General features: G+C 49.4%; 3 protein-coding genes across 5 annotated transcripts; all 3 read left to right on the top strand.

Moving 5' to 3' along the window:
• The first annotated feature begins 700 nt into the window (after nt 1-700).
• On the top strand, nt 701-6,855 carry COQ2 (coenzyme Q2, polyprenyltransferase). 2 transcript variants are annotated; one of them, XM_015861625.3, is made up of 7 exons: nt 701-919; nt 1,009-1,175; nt 1,991-2,112; nt 2,331-2,416; nt 3,259-3,392; nt 3,829-4,017; nt 6,297-6,855. In XM_015861625.3, exons 1-7 carry the CDS (start codon nt 709-711, stop codon nt 6,450-6,452), a joined length of 1,065 nt encoding a protein of 354 aa, XP_015717111.2. In that variant the 5' UTR covers nt 701-708; the 3' UTR covers nt 6,453-6,855. The 2 variants fall into 2 exon arrangements, with proteins under 2 accessions (XP_015717111.2, XP_085402904.1); XM_085546778.1 differs by lacking the exon at nt 701-919 and having other exon boundaries at nt 1,033-1,171.
• A 4,159-nt stretch (nt 6,856-11,014) lies between these two features.
• Nucleotides 11,015-12,207, top strand: LOC107313420 (placenta-specific gene 8 protein-like). Its single transcript, XM_015861602.3, has 5 exons — nt 11,015-11,049; nt 11,190-11,309; nt 11,381-11,505; nt 11,892-11,995; nt 12,082-12,207. Coding segments are annotated over exons 2-5 (336 nt in total). The 5' UTR covers nt 11,015-11,049; nt 11,190-11,203; the 3' UTR covers nt 12,083-12,207.
• A 217-nt stretch (nt 12,208-12,424) lies between these two features.
• On the top strand, nt 12,425-13,874 carry LOC107313421 (placenta-specific gene 8 protein-like). Of its 2 annotated transcripts, none has more exons than XM_015861603.3 (5): nt 12,425-12,485; nt 13,036-13,165; nt 13,299-13,423; nt 13,519-13,622; nt 13,710-13,874. In XM_015861603.3, coding segments are annotated over exons 2-5 (336 nt in total). In that variant the 5' UTR covers nt 12,425-12,485; nt 13,036-13,059; the 3' UTR covers nt 13,711-13,874. The 2 variants fall into 2 exon arrangements, with proteins under 2 accessions (XP_015717089.1, XP_015717090.1); XM_015861604.3 differs by lacking the exon at nt 12,425-12,485 and adding an exon at nt 12,628-12,764.
• The last annotated feature ends 2,742 nt before the right edge of the window (nt 13,875-16,616 follow it).

Below are 16,616 nucleotides of genomic sequence, written 5' to 3'. Positions count from 1 at the left end.
ACATCTGTATTTGCATGCAGTAATCTGAAGGAAATTGTGTGCATTAAACACTTTCATATAATCACAGAATTGCTCAGGTTGGAAAAGACCTGAAAGATCATCGAGTCCAACTGTGACCAGTCCATACTAGCTTAACTCTTACAACACTCCACTAAATCACGTCACTGAGCACCACATCCAAACGGCTTTTAAGCACATTCAGGGATGGTGACTCAACCACCTCCCTGGGCAGCCTATTCCAGTGTTGAGCAACCCTTTCTGTAAGGAAGTGTTTCCTAACATCCAACCTAAACTTACCCTGGTGCAACTTGAGGCTGTTTCCCCTCATCCTGTCACCCATCTCCAGTGAGAAGAGACCAGCTCTTGCTGTGAGCACCTTTCGGGTATTGGAAGAGAGCAGTAAGGTCTCCTCTCAGCCTTCTCTTCCCCAGACAAAACAGCCCCAGTTCCTTCAGTCTCTCCTCATAGGGTTGGTTTTCCAAGCCCTTCACAAGCCTTGTTGCCCTTCTCTGGGCCTGCTCCAGCACTTCAGTGTCCTTTCTGTACTGAGGGGCCCCAAACTGAACACATTGCTGTGTTGTCACTTGGCTCCCTCAGGCGAGGTCCCCACACAACCGAGGGCTGCTTTTAACTTAACTGGCAATGGCCCTGCGCATGCGGTATGGCGCCCCACATCGCCCCGCCGGAAGAGCTTCCGGCTACGACAAGATGGCGGCACTGCTGTTGGGATTGAGCCGTGCTTCCCGCCGCTTACACGCTGCTCGCCCGGCGCTGCCCGCCGCTATCGTGGCGCCCCGCCGCCCTGCCGCCCCGCTGGGCTCCCGGCGGCCTCTCAGCTTCTCGGCGGCCGAGCTGGTGCGCGCCGCGCCGGGTCCGCTGCGGCCATACCTGCACCTGATGCGGCTGCACCAGCCCGCCGGTAGGTGCGCAGCGCCCGGTGGAGCTGTGAGCCCGCTCGGTGATGCTCTGCCTGTCCCCTCGCTCATCCCCAGCTCGTTCTGCCCGCAGGGACGTGGCTGCTGTACCTGCCGTGCACATGGAGCATCGGGCTGGCGGCTGAGCCGGGCTGCCTGCCTGACTGGCACATGCTGACGCTGTTCGGCGCTGGGGCGGTCCTCATGCGTGGGGCTGGATGCACCATCAATGACCTGTGGGACCGTGACTACGACAAGCAGGTGGAGATGTTCCTCTTCCGTGTCTTTGTCCAGCAAGAGAGCAGTTCATTTGTGTTTCTTCCTAGGGTCATGGAAATAATTTTGCTTTATATAATGCTACAGCATTGGATTGCAGCTATCTACTCCGAGGGCGATGAGGCCCTGGCACAGCTGCACAGAGAAGCTGTGGGTGCCCCATCCCTGCAGGTTGGATGGGGCCTTTGGCAGCCTGAGTTGGTGGAGAATGAGCAGCCCACAGCACGAGTTTGCACTGCGTGGGCTTTAAGGTTCCTTGCAACCCAACCATTCAGCAGTCCTGTGATTGCATGATTCTATCCTCTTTTAAATATTTATGTATTTCTTCAATCGTTAGTTTCCTCTAGAGAATGGCTGCTGAGAGAATCATTCCCAAGTGTGAACATACCTTTCTGCTATGATATATTTCTTCCTCCCTTCACATTATTAAGGCATGTGCAGAACACTTGATACCTATTTAGTAATTCTGTAGGAAGTTGGCTTTCAAAGTTCCCCCAAATGACGTTAGACCCATTGCCTACAAATGCAAAACCTGTTTTCCCTTTTTGTGGATTTGTTTGTTTGCTTGGGTGCTTGGCACTCATTTCAGCTTAAAGGTTTTTCTAATATCTGTTTCTTCCATCCGTTTACCTGGCACGGTTTCTCTACTCCTGAGAGATGAATTAAATTCAACAGGACCCCAATTAGGGTTAAAATAATTGTCTTTTTCAATGTGTTGTATAACATGCCGTGGCTTTAATCTTCGTGATAGATTCAGAATACGTTGAGTGGAGTATTAATGTGATTCCTTCCATGTTTAGGTTGCAAGGACAGCAGGAAGACCCCTGGCAGCTGGAGAAATCTCCACTTTTCAGTCCTTCATTTTCCTCGGTGGACAGCTCAGCCTGGCTCTCTGTGTGCTTCTGTGTCTGAATTACTACAGGTGCCATACAAGTTACCTTCTGTTGCTTGGTATTTCCTTCTTTGTCCTTGTTAAAGACAAAGAAGGATTTTGAACAGCAGACATGCTGGGATCGGAGAGGTTGTAGTCATGGAAGCAGTTTAGTACTTGTAGTTCAGTAGTTCAGCACATGTAGTGCTATACAGTGTCTTGTGATCTTTAGACCAGCAAACAGTAAGGTTGCTTGGTGCTCTTTACAGTATCATGCTGGGAGCAGCCTCCTTGTCTCTTGTGATCACCTACCCTCTGATGAAGAGAATAACATATTGGCCACAGTTAGTTTTGGGTGAGTTGGAAATGTTTTCAGTCCCTTCCTTCTGATCTAGCTTTTGGGGAGTTCCACCAATTAGTTGGTAATTGAACTTCAGCAGTCTGGTTTTATGCAGCTATATGTTAAAATAAAATTAGCTTGCAGGCAATGTTCGGCTTAATGTTTCTGCTTAAGAAACATTACATTACACATACAGGAGCTGTGTTCTGTCTCATTTTTTGTTCATAAGCAGTCCTGTCTTTTGTAGCAATGAGAGAAAATGAATGTTCGTCACTTGAGAAAGAGCTCGGCTTGAAGGGTTATCTTTAAACCTTTCTTAAAAATACATTTGTTTAGTCTTCAGCCTCTACATCAAGTCCTACACTGAAGGTGATGACGCTTCCGTTTCAGAGTGTGCCACTAACACATCTCTGTGCACCTTGGCCTTTTCACTCCAGCTGCCCTCAGCTTTATCAGCTAGAATTGCCTTTTTCAGCCCGGAGGTGCCATGCTTGGCTACCGTGAACTCTTCTGTAGTTAGTTTTACAGACATTGAAGTGCTGTGATGTCAGTGCAGTGGAATAATTTTGTGCAAATGCTTCCTCCAGATAACAAAATCAAATTTAAATGGGGGGAGAATGTGTAGCTGTGTGTATTTCTCTTTATATCTCCCTGGTATTTAATTTCAAATTTCAAATTACGTTTATTAATTAACCTGACTGAAACTATGTGCTGGAAAATAGAGATGCCAGTATTGTAGAAGAAACTGCAGGCACGCCATATGCTTGAACAAATGGTACTGAGTTGTATATATGTAATACAGACTGCTCCTGGCACCTTTTTAATTCATTTTTACATTTGGTTCTCTTTGTTTTTAGGGCTTACGTTTAACTGGGGAGCTCTCCTTGGCTGGTCTGCTGTCCAGGGGTCCTGCAACTGGTCCGTGTGCCTGCCCTTGTACTTTGCTGGAGTCATGTGGACCCTGGTCTACGACACCATATATGCTCACCAGGTAGAGCAGCAGTGATAAGTTTTACAGCTTTGTGTGTGATTGTTTGCTTAATATACAGCCTTGGTTTTCAGTAGTTATACTAACCTGCTACAGTTCTTCACCCTGAGATGACCAGCAAAGGTAGCCCAGCCCTTGGAACTTTTATTGCTTTTTGCAAATGTTTTACATAGCAGATAAAAAGCTGGAAGTGTAACGTGATTTTCATGCCCCTTTATCTGCACTGTGCAAATTAATGTGCATCTGGTATTAGCTGTTAGCTGCTACCACAGCTCTAAAGACCTACCTTTTAATTGGGATTTTAATTTGGGACTCTACAAATACACTTAAATAGGGCTCCTACTGACAACTATTGGAGGCTTTAAAAAGGCTCCCTGTTTTACTTTCCTTATGAAGCAGCAGTCGGTTTATAGATTTTCTGTTAATCCTTTCATTCTAGGATAAGAGGGACGACATCATTATTGGCGTAAAGTCCACAGCATTGAAATTCAAGGAAGATACAAAGCAATGGCTCAGTGGCTTCAGCACAGCAATGGTCCTGGGTTTGTGCGTGGCAGGAATGAACTGTGACCAGACTTTCCCCTATTACTCAGCAGTGGCTGCCGTAGGTGCTCACCTAGCACACCAGGTATGATGGATTTGTTTCTACTTTCAACACATCGGTGTTCTTGATAAGGAATCAGTACTTTTCAACCTTTGGCAGTTCACCAAGTACATGAAAAAACAATCATCTTGTAAATATCTGTGTAAAAATAATTCAAGTCTTTTGACAAAAGCTTGCTTCCCATAAGTAACTTTTACAGACCTGTCTTTTGAAGAGACCCTCCAGTGGTCTGTAGGCTGTAGAGCATTGGTTTTCAGTCCGTTTCTAATCATTTCTGCCTCACTTTAAGCTGTGATGTCTTCCTGCTTCTGATAGCAGCTGCAGTTAGATCTACCTCAGTATCACGGATCTGTGGTTTTTTTCACTACCTTCTGGAGCAAATGTCAATACTATAATTTCTGAAAATGTGATGTTATATTTCACTATTGTCTTTATAGCAGGAAACAGTCAAGTTCAGTCTTGTACTTATGGAGGGTTACACATTTTAATGTATATCAGGGGAAAAAAAAGAAAATTGAGCTTGCCCATGAAGGAAGCAGACAGGATCTTGTTATCTGAATGATTGCATTCTTCAGTCTTGTTGTAACAAGTTAGCCCTTAGGAGAAGTAATTGCTGGCCTTCACAGGTGAGTGGTAGTAACAGAGCAGTAATACTGTGAGCAGTCTGAGGGGTGAAGAATGGAATTAACACAAAACTTGATGTTTTAGGCCTATTGCACTTCAGTGACTCTTCAGCAGGGAAGTTCGTGCAGCTCACAGGTACTAGACATGGGTTATAAAACTCCTGCAGTACTATGGTCTGTTACCTGTCAGCAACTGCTTTCCTTAGAGATTGTAGTTGGAAATTAACGGAGGAAAGCATTCCACTTTCCACTGCGGATTGGCCTTGCACTACAAGTTGTGGCACAAGTGGAAATTATCTTCCTGCAGAGAGGATTTTATTGGTGGGGGTGCAGGAAGTAAGGGACAAAGAATGTGTGACAATAACCAAGCTGTATAAGCATGTCACGGAGTAGCTTTTCATCACAGAATCATCATAGAATAGCCTGGGCTGAAAAGGACCATCCAGTTTCATCCCCCCCGCCATGTGCAGGGTTGCCAACCACCAGACCAGGCTGCCCAGAGCCATATCCAGCCTGGCCTTGAATGCCTCCAGGGGTGGGGCATCCACAACCTCCTTGGTTTTCCTTAAGTTAGTGAATTTGTGTCTGAGGGAGGAGTTTGGGTCACACCAGTGCCAATTTTCTGCACTGCTGAAAGAGACTGAGATGTCAAATTTGCTTTGCGTTTCTGAAGGTACATCTTACGGCTTGGCTGCTGTTGGGTTTCACTTAGCCATCTTGTGTTTTCATTTCTCTGTGCTCAAGGTGCTGACAGGATTTAAGGGCGTGAATAACACTGGGATTTAGAGATGTGGGCAGTGTTTCAGACAGTTTGATGAGAACCCATCCCTTCATCTCTGCCCAAGTGCAGATGGCGGAGGAGTGGGTTTCCTAGGGAGGCTTTCATTTCTTTCAGTTGGATATGCTCTCTCTTGACCTCCTGGGTAGTGCAGGAGTGAATAGCAGGATTTGAGGTTTTGGGAGTTGTCTCTATGAAATGTTTTCACTTTTGTTGTTTAAGATTTATTTTCATCATTCTTCCTGAAAGACTACTGTATCAAGTTTCATCGCTAGCTCTTGTTTTTCAATAACACTGCTCTTGCTGCACTGTGTGGTTTTCTTTCTTTCTTCTCAAGCTGTGAACAGCTGCCAAGCTGGGCAAATCTTGCTGCGAGCAGGTGTCCTAGTTCCTCTTTGCAACAGGGACGTAGGTGAACAGTGAGAAGCAGCTGAGCGTGAGCTGGTTGTAGCGTCTGGTGTAGCTGGGCAAGCTGGGCAGCACAGCAACTCCATTGCTTTCTCTCCCTTGCTTTGTTTCTACCAGAGCACAGGGGGTGAGCAGAGATATGCAAGGTGCAGGAATGTTGTTTTTCTTCTTCAAGTTCCTGTTGAAGAATTGGCTGCCTTCCTGCTGAGGAAAATATCTGAAGGTTTCTTTACCTGCTCAGACATTTTTACAGATTTTACTGTCAAACTGCACACATGCGTATCTAGGCTGCTTGTTCTGTGATTCTTGGGAAGGGTCCATGAGTAATCCCATCCTCTGCAAGCACAGAGCATTCCTGTTTCTTTTGGGGCTCAGGGTAGGTTTAGAACCTGAGGAAGTTTTGGATTTATAGACTTTCCTGTGTCTGCGATGCATCAAATCTTTGTATGTCAATATAATGCTAACGGCGGGATGTTTATATTGTACTTTTGCAGATTTACACTTTGGACATAGATAAGCCTGAAGACTGTTGGAAGAAATTTGCTTCAAATCGTACTGTAGGAGTTCTGCTCTTCGTAGGGATCGTGCTTGGAAATCTGTGGAAAAGGAAGAACTCTGAAACTGTAGAAGAGCCCTTAGAAAGAAGGTAGTTGAAATTATTATAGATACTGATGTTTTAATCTGGCTAAAATGAATATCTCTAAGGCAGGGAGCACTTTTAATAGGATTATTTCTGGTTTATTCTATTTATTTATAAAAAGCTGATTATTTTTTTCTTTTTTTTTTCTAAAAACAAACACAAAACTAACAAAACACAACGAAACAAAGTACATGAGACTGTTTTACAATGTAAGTTGTGATTACTCTTGAACGACTTCAACCTCCCTAATAGTGAGGCTGCTCAGTTGCTCCTATGTAATACAAGGGAACTCCTGACCTGCTCTCCAGACTACGAGCCCAGCAGTTTGTACAGAACAAGACTGATGTCTCAGTGGCAGGACATAGGAAAATGCAAAGCAATTTCAGTATGTAAATAAAATCTATCTGTACGTGTTTGGTGTTATGGTTCATTTCAAAAGCATTTACGTCCTGAGTTGGAGCTTGTGTGAAGTAATCAGACTTTTAATTTGACATGTCTGGATGCAGTCAGTGCTCCATGAGCTCCAGAATACAGAAATGTCACCAGAAAGTATTGCAGAGTACCTTATGCTCAGAGCACTGCATACAGGCCTAGGCCTCCAGCACAAGAAGGATACAGAGCTATTGGAGCAGGTCCAGAGGAGGGCTATGAAGAGGCTCACGGGACTGGAGCACCACTCCTATGAAGAAAGGTTGCTTGTTTAGCTTTGAGAAGGCTCTGGGGAGACCCCCATCCCTGGAGGCACTCAAGGCCAGGCTGGATGGGGCCCTGGGCAGCCTGAGCTGGTGGGGGCAACCAGCCCACAGCGGGAGGTTGGGGTAGGCTTTAAGATCCCCTTCCAACCCAACCATTCTGTGATTCTATGATTCTCATTCTGTGATTTGAATGTGGACAACCAGCAGCTAATGCCAGCCAAGCATGCATGAGTGGTGGTTGGCTCTAAGCTACCAACTTGTCTTGAGAAGTGAATCTCATTTCCTCCTTTTTAATTCCAGTTGCTTACCTTCTGCTTTCTTCTATTTGAACTCTATGGAAGGAACTTGTTTGTAGGGGGAGGCCTGTGAAAAGTAAGAATAGCAACAGCGGGTTAAAACTACAGGGCTCCAAACCATTCACAGGCTTCCAGTGCTTTATGGTTGGCTGGTTTTGCAGCTGGCATACTGCTTGCACTTCTCTTTGTTACCTGGAGTCTGCATTGTGGGACTTGCTGTGGAAGGAGCAACAGGCACTCCTGTTCCAGGAGCTTCAAATGCCAGAGCTGATCTGTGTTCACCTGCTGGTAGGTGGTGCACATGCAGCTGTCTACCCTGGTGTCTTAGTTTCAGCTGGGAAGGAATTGTTTTCTTCAGAGTGTTTGATAAGATGCTGTTTGGTTCTAGGAGAAAAACAATGCTGATACCGCACTGATGTTAATAGTTGCTGCTAAGCAGTGCTGTATAGAGCCAAGGCCATTCACAGCGAAGAGCCCTGGGAGCTGGAAGGGAACAGAATTAGGGCAGTGGACTTAAACTGGCCAAAGGGATATTCCATACCATATGGCATCATGAGGAAGGAGAGTTTTGAAGGGGGCAAGCAGGGCGGTTGCTTGTGAATCACTTGTTATATGCATTGTGTATATATTCATAACTATTATCCTTTATCTTATTAAATAGTTTTATCTCAGCCCACAAGTTCTACTTTGTTTCTCCTGATTCTCTCCCTCATCTCACTGGGAAGGGATGAGCCAACAACTAAACCGCACAGGTAAAACCATCTGCCAGGTTAAACCACAACACCTGGTGCCATCTGAAAAAAATCACAGTGGGTTGTTTGGCCTGACTGCATCAACAGTTGGAAGAGGTGAGAAGTTCACTGAAGCGCTGAAGTCAGAATAGATTACTTTTGTCTTTGCATCCACCAGGTGCAAGGTCTTTTCCTTGGGTTTCGTTTAACTTGTTATGAGTTGCAGTGCACCAATATGGTTGCTCATTATGGCATAACAAGCAATGGGAATTTGCCATACTGGGGGAAAATAGCTGGGAGACGACCAAATGGTGCCGTGATAGAGCTGAAAATGAAATAGTTGGTAGTTCCTGTAGCTTGTCTTGCTACAATGAACAACTCTTTGTTCCCAATTTTGCTAACATAATACTAAACAGTTTGCTTAGAAAGTCCTTGTATGTACCAAGTAGATAACAAGGACATACACTGATCCAGTACCAAGCAGACAAAGGAAGCTCTGTTAAGGAAAGCAAACATTGTGCGTCCAAGGCAAGGAACTGACACCCAGCTCAACCAGTGAACATAGTGAAAGATTTTGCTGAGTTAACCTACATCAAGAGGGAGAACTGAATGCATCTGACTTCCTATTGAGCTTTGATTATGAAGCACTTACAGGGTAATACAAGAATGTAGTGATGTAACTGATATTTATACGTAAGTGTCTTAATGTTTCTTACAGTACCTTAGGGATTATGGCAAAAGTTGCATTTCTTACATACTAATGTGTCTTTAAGGCACTTTGGTTTGAGAAGAGCTCACGTTCTGTGGCACCTGTGGAAGTCTCATGCCCCTCCTGCAGCAGCAGGGGTGCCCTGGGACTAGTGGGTGCAGTCCTGCCCGTGACATAGCTTGGAGATGGATGGGCTTTAAGGTTCCTTCCAACCCAAGCCTTGATATGCTTCTGTGCTTCTCTCAAACACACAAGAAACAGCAGAGGAAGAGTGGGTCTCACAGAGCCTTTCTTTTACTGGTAAGGAAACACAACACACCTCTGCCCACCAAGTGTCTGCATGCACAGCGCTGGCAGAACAACAAGGAAACCCGTCCAGATACCACAGAGTATAAAAGCAAAGTGTAAAAATATGGCTTACACCTCAAGGTGAAGGAAAACAAAGCAACGCCCAAACCTGTCTGTGTGTGTGTGTGTGTGTGTGTGTGTGCAGCAGGGCACAAATCCTCTCAGGGTGAGAGAAGAGGTGATGTTTAGAATCAGCCCCAGCTTGGACACCATGTCTCTCCAAGGCCGTGCTGCACCTCGCTCCAGTACATGCAGTACTTTGTTACTGCAGAGCTTGGTGGGACCACGAACAGGGAAAGCACAAGTATTAACAAAGCAGCAGGAAGCAGGTGTCTGGTGAGCAGCCTATGAGGGAATCGCTTCTGGGAAGCACGTTCACCAAATCTCAGCTCCAAACATGGCGGCCCCAGCTGCAGGAAGCAGATAACAGCGTGGGTCCTGCCTGTCCCTAGGGTAGGAGCAGGACGGGGTGCTGGGCTTTAGGTGGAGCAGCTGTGGTTTCACACAGGAAGGGCCTGGCCCTGCTGCCATCGCGTCCCACTGCTCCGAGCACTGCTGCCAGCACAAGCGATGCCTTTGCCCCACTGTGTCCTCCACAGGTTAGTAGTATGGTGCTGCGTACTCCCCAGCATGGGAGGAGCAGCATAGCGAGGGAAAATGATGTGTACACACGTACATGTGTGTTGGTATAAATAAACTGATGAATAGAAACTTAACAGCAAAGCTTAGTTACCAGCCAGCAAGGTATTTATTGGCAGCGCTGGGGCAGCACTGAGGTAACTCACCAAGAGTGCTCCCCCAGCTGATCCTTTGCAAACAGGTTATGTTTTCACATCTGTTACACACATGATGGGGGGAATGGCATCAAGCTGCACCAGGGGAGATTCAGGTTGGACACTAGGAAATACATCTTCCCTGCAGGAGTGGTCGGGTGCTGGCATGGGCTGCACAGGGAATCACCGCCCATGGAGATGTCCAAGGAACGCTTAGATGTACTGAGGGACATGGCTCAGTGAGAACTATTGGTGGTGACAGGTGGACGATTGGACTGGATGATCTTAGAGGTCTTTTCCAACCTTGCTGACACTGATATTCATCAAATTTCATCAAATTCATTCCCAAATTCATCAGCCTGTCCACCCCCACTGACTGCCTAACAGGTATTGCCTCCATAGCTATCTTCGATGTCATCTAGGGTCCTTCTAACATCCATTGTTAGTCCCTGAGGGTCGTTTACTTCCTCTCAGCGCTCCTTTTGTCCCTAAGATTGCCCTTGCATTCCGCAGCAATCAGAATAGCCCGCACACACAGATAAAGAAGACAAAGGGGAACATCTCGTAGCTGTTCCCACGTTCTGCTGTTCTGCCTTGTTAAAGCAGAGCAGCCTTATAACATCCTCCCATCTACAGCAGTACATCACAACCATCATCCACAACATGTAGGGATTACTGCGGTGTTGCAAGCAAGCACTAACAGAACATTTTGTGTAATTACTTCTTCAGATCGCTGTTTTTCTACTTTCCCCTGCTCAGCGAATGGCTTAATGCAAAGTGCTCGCCGCATCCTACGTGGGGATCGAGGGGCGCCGTTAAAAGCTGCTTTACGGGCAGGCTGCTCCTTGTTTGCGGCTCCGTTCCGTTGCTGCAGGTGCCTGGCCTCCACGTGCAAGGTCGGCAGCACTCGGGCTGACTATCGGTTTCTGTTCTGGGCTCTGAGTCGAGGCGCGGGACAGGGAGGAGCCGTGCATTCATTGGGGGAGACACATATTTGTTGCGAAGCACCCGCTGCCCGGCACCACTTTCTTCCTCTCCTCCGTCCGTGCACCGAGGTGAGCGCGGCCCCGGGAGCGGCTCGTTCCCCATCCCGGTGCCAGCAGCTCGGCTCGGCACAGCTGCTGCGAGCGGAGCCTTTGGAGCGAGCGGTGCCGCGAGGACGCGCTCACCTGCCTGCCGCCCCCTCCTCTCGCAGCCCGGCTCTCAGCGATGGCCACCGTGGTGACCATGCAGCCCCAGGCGATGCCCACGGCCGCCAACGCCAGGCCCATGTGGCAGACGGGGCTGATGGATTGTTTCACCGACTGGAGCGTCTGTGAGTGCCGGCGGGGCAGGGCGGGCGGCGGGGGCCGAGAGCTCGTTCCGACGGCGCGTCCCCCTTTGCAGGTTGCTGCGGGCTGTTCTGCTTCCCCTGCTTGGCCTGCACGGTGGCCGGCGACATGAACGAATGCTGCCTCTGCGGGACCAGCGTGGCCATGAGGACCATGTACCGCACTCGTTACAACATCCCGGTCAGTGGGCTCGGGCGGCGCGCTCCCTTCTCCCCCCCCGGTTTGTCTCAGTCCCCCGCACATCGAGGCGGAGGGGCCGCGGGCAGCGCTCAGCGCCTTCCTGCCCGCATCGGGGATCGGCTCCGTGCGGGGGGTGGGAAGTGCTTTTCCTGCTCTGCCTCGGACCGGGAAGACAAAAGATAAGTTGCCGTCCCGAGGCCGGTAGTCAGCCGGCACGTCCCGCTCGCTGTGCTTCCATCTCCTGCAGGACAGCCCGCTGCTCTGCGGGCAGATCGCCATAAAGAGACGTGAGATGCCGAGAGTGACCAGCTCGGCACGGCCTTTTCTGTGTCAAAACCGTGTTTTTGGGAAGCCCCGCTCTTAGCTCCTGCCTCTCTGTCCCACAGGGCTCCATCTGCTCTGACTGCTGCGTCACCTCCTTCTGCCTCGTGTGCTCCGTCTGCCAGATCAAGAGAGACATCAATCAGAGGAGAGCGATGGGCATCTTCTGGTCGGTGTGCCCTGTCTTTGTGCCCCACACCACAAGGGTGTATGTGGCTGCCTCCCCCTCCTCACTGCCTCATTTTACCCTTGCAGATGCCGTAGAGAGGACGACACCACCTCTGCCTCATGGGAAAGAGGTGTGAGACCACCTGCGACCATTGCCTTCCCCCCATCCCCCCTCATTCATGCCCCCAATAAAGAGCAATGCTTACCTTACAATGCTTACCTTGCCTCTTGTGTCTTGTGCGGATGGATTTCCACTAGGCTTCTCCCAGTTGTACCTTTCCTAAGCAATCTGGGGTGCACTTGGGGTGCAGGTGGAGGTGTCACCCTCTGTCATGTCAGGCTTCCTCATCACACTGCAGGCGGGGCGCATGGACGTTGGCCGGGAGGAGTACAGGTTGGCAGCACCCAGGGCATAAAAGGGCTGGGGAGTGGGGCAGGGCAACACAGTGCCAGGAACAGGGCAGGTGTGTGCAGCTGGAGGGAGATTTGGGGTAAGACGGTGGGAGATTGGGGTGAAACAGCACTGCCAAGGGAAGGGGTGATGGGTATTCCAGTGGGAGTGGGTTGTGGTGTTGTGCAGGAGGAGCAGCAGCAAGGGACAAAGGTTAGATTCCAACCCCTGTGCTGGGGATCAGAGCACAAAGCAGCCTTGCCTTGTATCCCCATTCAGGGCAGGCAGAGCACAGGGAACTTCTTGCATGGGATGTTGCAGGGCATTGCCATCAGTTAATGAAAAGCTGTTGAAGCTGTGAAGCTGAAGAGAGAACAAGGTGGGGTGAGGAAGGAAGGGGCCTCAGGTGGGGCTGTTTTGGGTGTGGGCACAGAGGTAGGAGTGGGTGTCAGGTAGAGGCTGTAGCCTCTGGGCTGTGGAGGACGGGAGCAGGGCATTGGTGCCTTAGGGAGCCGGATAGTGAGGAGGGATGGGAGATGGTGGTTGGGTATGGGGAAGGGAGGAGGGTGGAGGAAAAAAGCAGGCTGCCCTGGAGCTGCTGAGGGGGGAATCCCCTTCTTCCCTTCCTTCCCAACCATCCTGCCTTCCAGGACGCTCAGTGCAGAGCCCTGACCATGGCCACCCGTCATGTGGTGACAATCCAGCCCGGCTTCTCTGCGTCCCCACAGCCCGGCAGCTGGAACACGGGGCTGCTGGACTGCATGTCTGACTGCGGTGTCTGTGAGTACGCACCAGGCCTGTGTCTCGGGTCCCTCCCGAGGGGATGTTGGTAGCGGGGATGTTGGTAGCGTTGCTGTGCTCTCCTCCTGGGCTGGGCCAGGCCGTGAGCTCGGGGCTTCCCTGTTTCTCACAGGCATCTGTGGAGCCTTCTGCTATCCCTGCTTGAGCTGCCAGGTGGCCAGTGCTATGGATGAGTTCTGTCTGTGCGGCGGCAGCGTGGCCATGCGGACACTGTACCGCACCCGCTACAACATCCCGGTCAGTGTGGGCTGGGGAGGGGGGAAGCGCTGTCAGGTTACCCTGTGTTTGCGGAGCCAGGAGGGGTTTTTCACGTGATGGCGTTTTGTCATCAGGGCTCCATCCTGGGTGACCACTTCTCGGTGCTGTGCTGCCCCTTGTGCTCTCTGTGCCAGCTGAAGAGAGACATCGACTATCGGAAAGCACAGCGCACCTTCTGGTCAGTGCTCCCTGCACCCCGGGGTCCCAGAGCCCCTTCCCAGCAGGCCCATTACCTTCCACCCCTCAACATCACCTTCTCTTGCAGATGCTGCTCCCCTGCCTGTGAACCTGCCTGTGTGAACTGACGGCGCTGCCCTTTAGGACTGTTTGGTTTGATGTGTTGTTTTTAGGGCTTTTTTTCACCCCACTGATTTGGGTTTTTTCCCCCCTCTTCAGTAAGGCGGTCAATAAATAGCAGTGCTTGCCTTCACTTCTGCGTGTGTCTGTGTTTATTCACTTGCTGTTCCCTGATGTTATGACTGCTGTGGCGTCCAAAGAACAACATGCAGCTTTGTGCTGAGCATTCAGAGCAGCACCGAGAACACCGGGTAGAGACCTTCTCTTGCAGAGCTGCACCAGGATGGGACTAGACCACAAAATTTGGTGGGAAAATAAAGAAACAGGCAATGAAGCAGAAGCTGAGCCAGCTGTGGACACCTCAGCTCCCCCCTGCATGCGGCAGCAGGGCCTGTGATGGCATGGATAGAGAAGCGGCGGGGACCACAGTCTGGCTTCTCATGTCTGCACGAGCCTCATGAGGAACCACAGTGCAGAGCCCACCTGCCCAGAGCCCTCGGGTTTGGGGAAAACCCGTGTGCTTGTGGGCTGCCTTGCTGCACAAAGGCATTTGAGCTCAGGGCACCATAGATGCCTATACACCAGTGACAGGTGAGGACAGCCCTGTCCTTTATCCCCCACACTGCTGAGGGACCCCTCTGGGGCTCCTGTTTCCCCTCCCTTGGGGTCACTGGGGCTGTGCGGGTGTTGGCTATGTGCTGCAATGGTTTCCCTGCCCATGGGTGTGAGTTGGTGAGTGGATGTGCAGAGTTCTGTGACATAAAGGGCCGCGGAGGCTTTGTTGCTGCGTTTTTTATTATTCTTGGAAAGTGATTACGTTTCTAACAATCCCTTTCTGTATGTTTATATGCATATACTCAAGGTGGTTCCGGTGTGGCAGAAATCAAACTGCTCCCAGGACTGAGCCCAGTGGATGGCAAAAAAGCATCCTGCTGCAGGATGGTCTGTCACAGGACACAGTATCAGCAGGCACCAGCCACCGGGGTCCCTTCTGCCCTGGAGACCTCCTGTGGAGAGGCTCTCACAGCAAATCTGCTCCTGGGTAAATACTGAGTTAATGTTATCCCTTTTCAGTGTCAATGTGTGGGTGGGTTTTAGGATGTGGTTTGGAAGGTGGGGGCTGTTGAAGCTATGTCCTTCCTGCTGGAAGCCTGGAGAAGGCTCTGGGGAGACCTGAGAGTGACCTTTCAGTATCTAAAAGGGGGCTATGAGAAGGAAAGGGACAGGCTTTTTATCAGGGTCTGTTTGAAAGGACATGGGGAAATGGTTTCAATCTAAAAGAGGGGAGATTAAGATTGGATGTAAGGAAGAGCTTCCCTTCCATTTCAGATGATTCTATGGTCTTAAGACATCTCCTTCCTATCTGCTGCTGACAGCTGTTTTTCCAGGCAGCCCATTCTGTTCTTACAGTTTGTTACTTATCGTAGTTTCTCCATCCTGCACTCAAGGACGCTGCTCTTCTTAATAACCTTATCAGCCATGCCTTGGCTCCTGGCTCAGCAGCTGTGTGTCCTTACTGCTGTGTTTAATAGGCTGCCTGTATGACCACTCCATTCTGTTCCCCTCAAGACAGAGTGACAGCTTTCAAGGTCTGACCAGCAGGGCCCTCCAGGCACCAGTGCTGTACAGAAAGGTACTTAATTCTGCTTGCTTCTCTGGGAAGATGCACAACTATTCTAACTCTGTTCCAGATTCTTTTGCAGCTCTGGTCCAGTGCATAGTCCAGCTCATGAACAGTCTAGCTAATGGATGTCCCAGATTATTTCTTGTTGCTCCTGTTCCTCAAAGCTCGTGGCTGCTCTGGTTGTAGAATCTCCAGCTGATGGGATTCTCCAAGGCCACATTCCAGAGTAAGCTTTGGCTAATTCCATCTCCACCTAATTAATGTTGCTTCTTTTGTTATAAGCTAATTGAAACTCCACTTAAACAAAAGCTTGTGTTTGGCTAATTTGACCTCTTGCGACAACCGAGGATTGTGCCAAAGTCATAAATCAATCATTGTCATAACTTACATATTAATTTGAACTGTCACAATTGTACAAAAGCGGTATTTCTGGACAGCATGCAGACATTAAATAAAGAGCAGAGCCTGGATGGTGGCATTTTGCCCAGAAATGATCTCAAACACTTAATTTCAGACTGGTGCATGCTAGCGTCCCTGGGTCTGGCAGCCTAGTTCCTGTATGGCACTGAGTTCATTGGTGGGACCCAGAAATGCAGGACTTAGCCTCCCTTTTCAGTCACTGAAAAGGTGGGACATTGCTCCTGTTACAAACAAATGCATGTGGACGTTGTGGGGAGCAATAGCTGGGCACCAGGAGGTGGCAGACAGTCCCAGGGCTGCCTGATAACACCACGTCCAGGTGTGGCCAGCAGCCAGTTGTGGAGCTATGGGGCATTTCATATGCTGGGCACAAAATGGCGGCATGGTGCCAAAACAAAATGGCGGCCTGCAGAATCCCACACAGGCAGCTGAGGGGCACCTGGCCTTCGTTCAAGTCAAACACAGAGTATGAAAATACATTTTATTGAAGGGCAATAAAAAGCACTTATTACTCACTCTGGGCTTGCGTCTCTTTCTTCCTTCTCTGACAACTTGGCTGCTGCAAGGGAAGGGCAATGTGAAGACCTCAAAGGCACCAGATGGGGAGAGCTGGACAGTAAGAAATCAGATGAGGCTTAACAAAACCAAGTGCGGAGTTCAAACCTGGGATGGAATAACCACAAGTATCAGTACAGGTTGGGACATGATCTGCTGGAGATGAGCTCTGCAGAGAAGAACCTGGGGTCCAGGTGGACAACAGGCTGGCCATGAGGCAGCAGTGTGCACTCAGGGCCAAGACAGCCAGTAGGATCCTGGGGTGCATTAAAGGGA

The sequence above is a fragment of the Coturnix japonica genome, chromosome 4 (assembly GCF_054131305.1).
Source record: "Coturnix japonica strain WE chromosome 4, WE-NBRP24, whole genome shotgun sequence".
In the NCBI taxonomy this organism is placed as follows: Eukaryota; Metazoa; Chordata; class Aves; order Galliformes; family Phasianidae; genus Coturnix; species Coturnix japonica.
The sequence above is the reverse complement of the archived record's forward strand: the minus strand, read 5'-3'. Positions and strand labels throughout refer to the sequence as shown.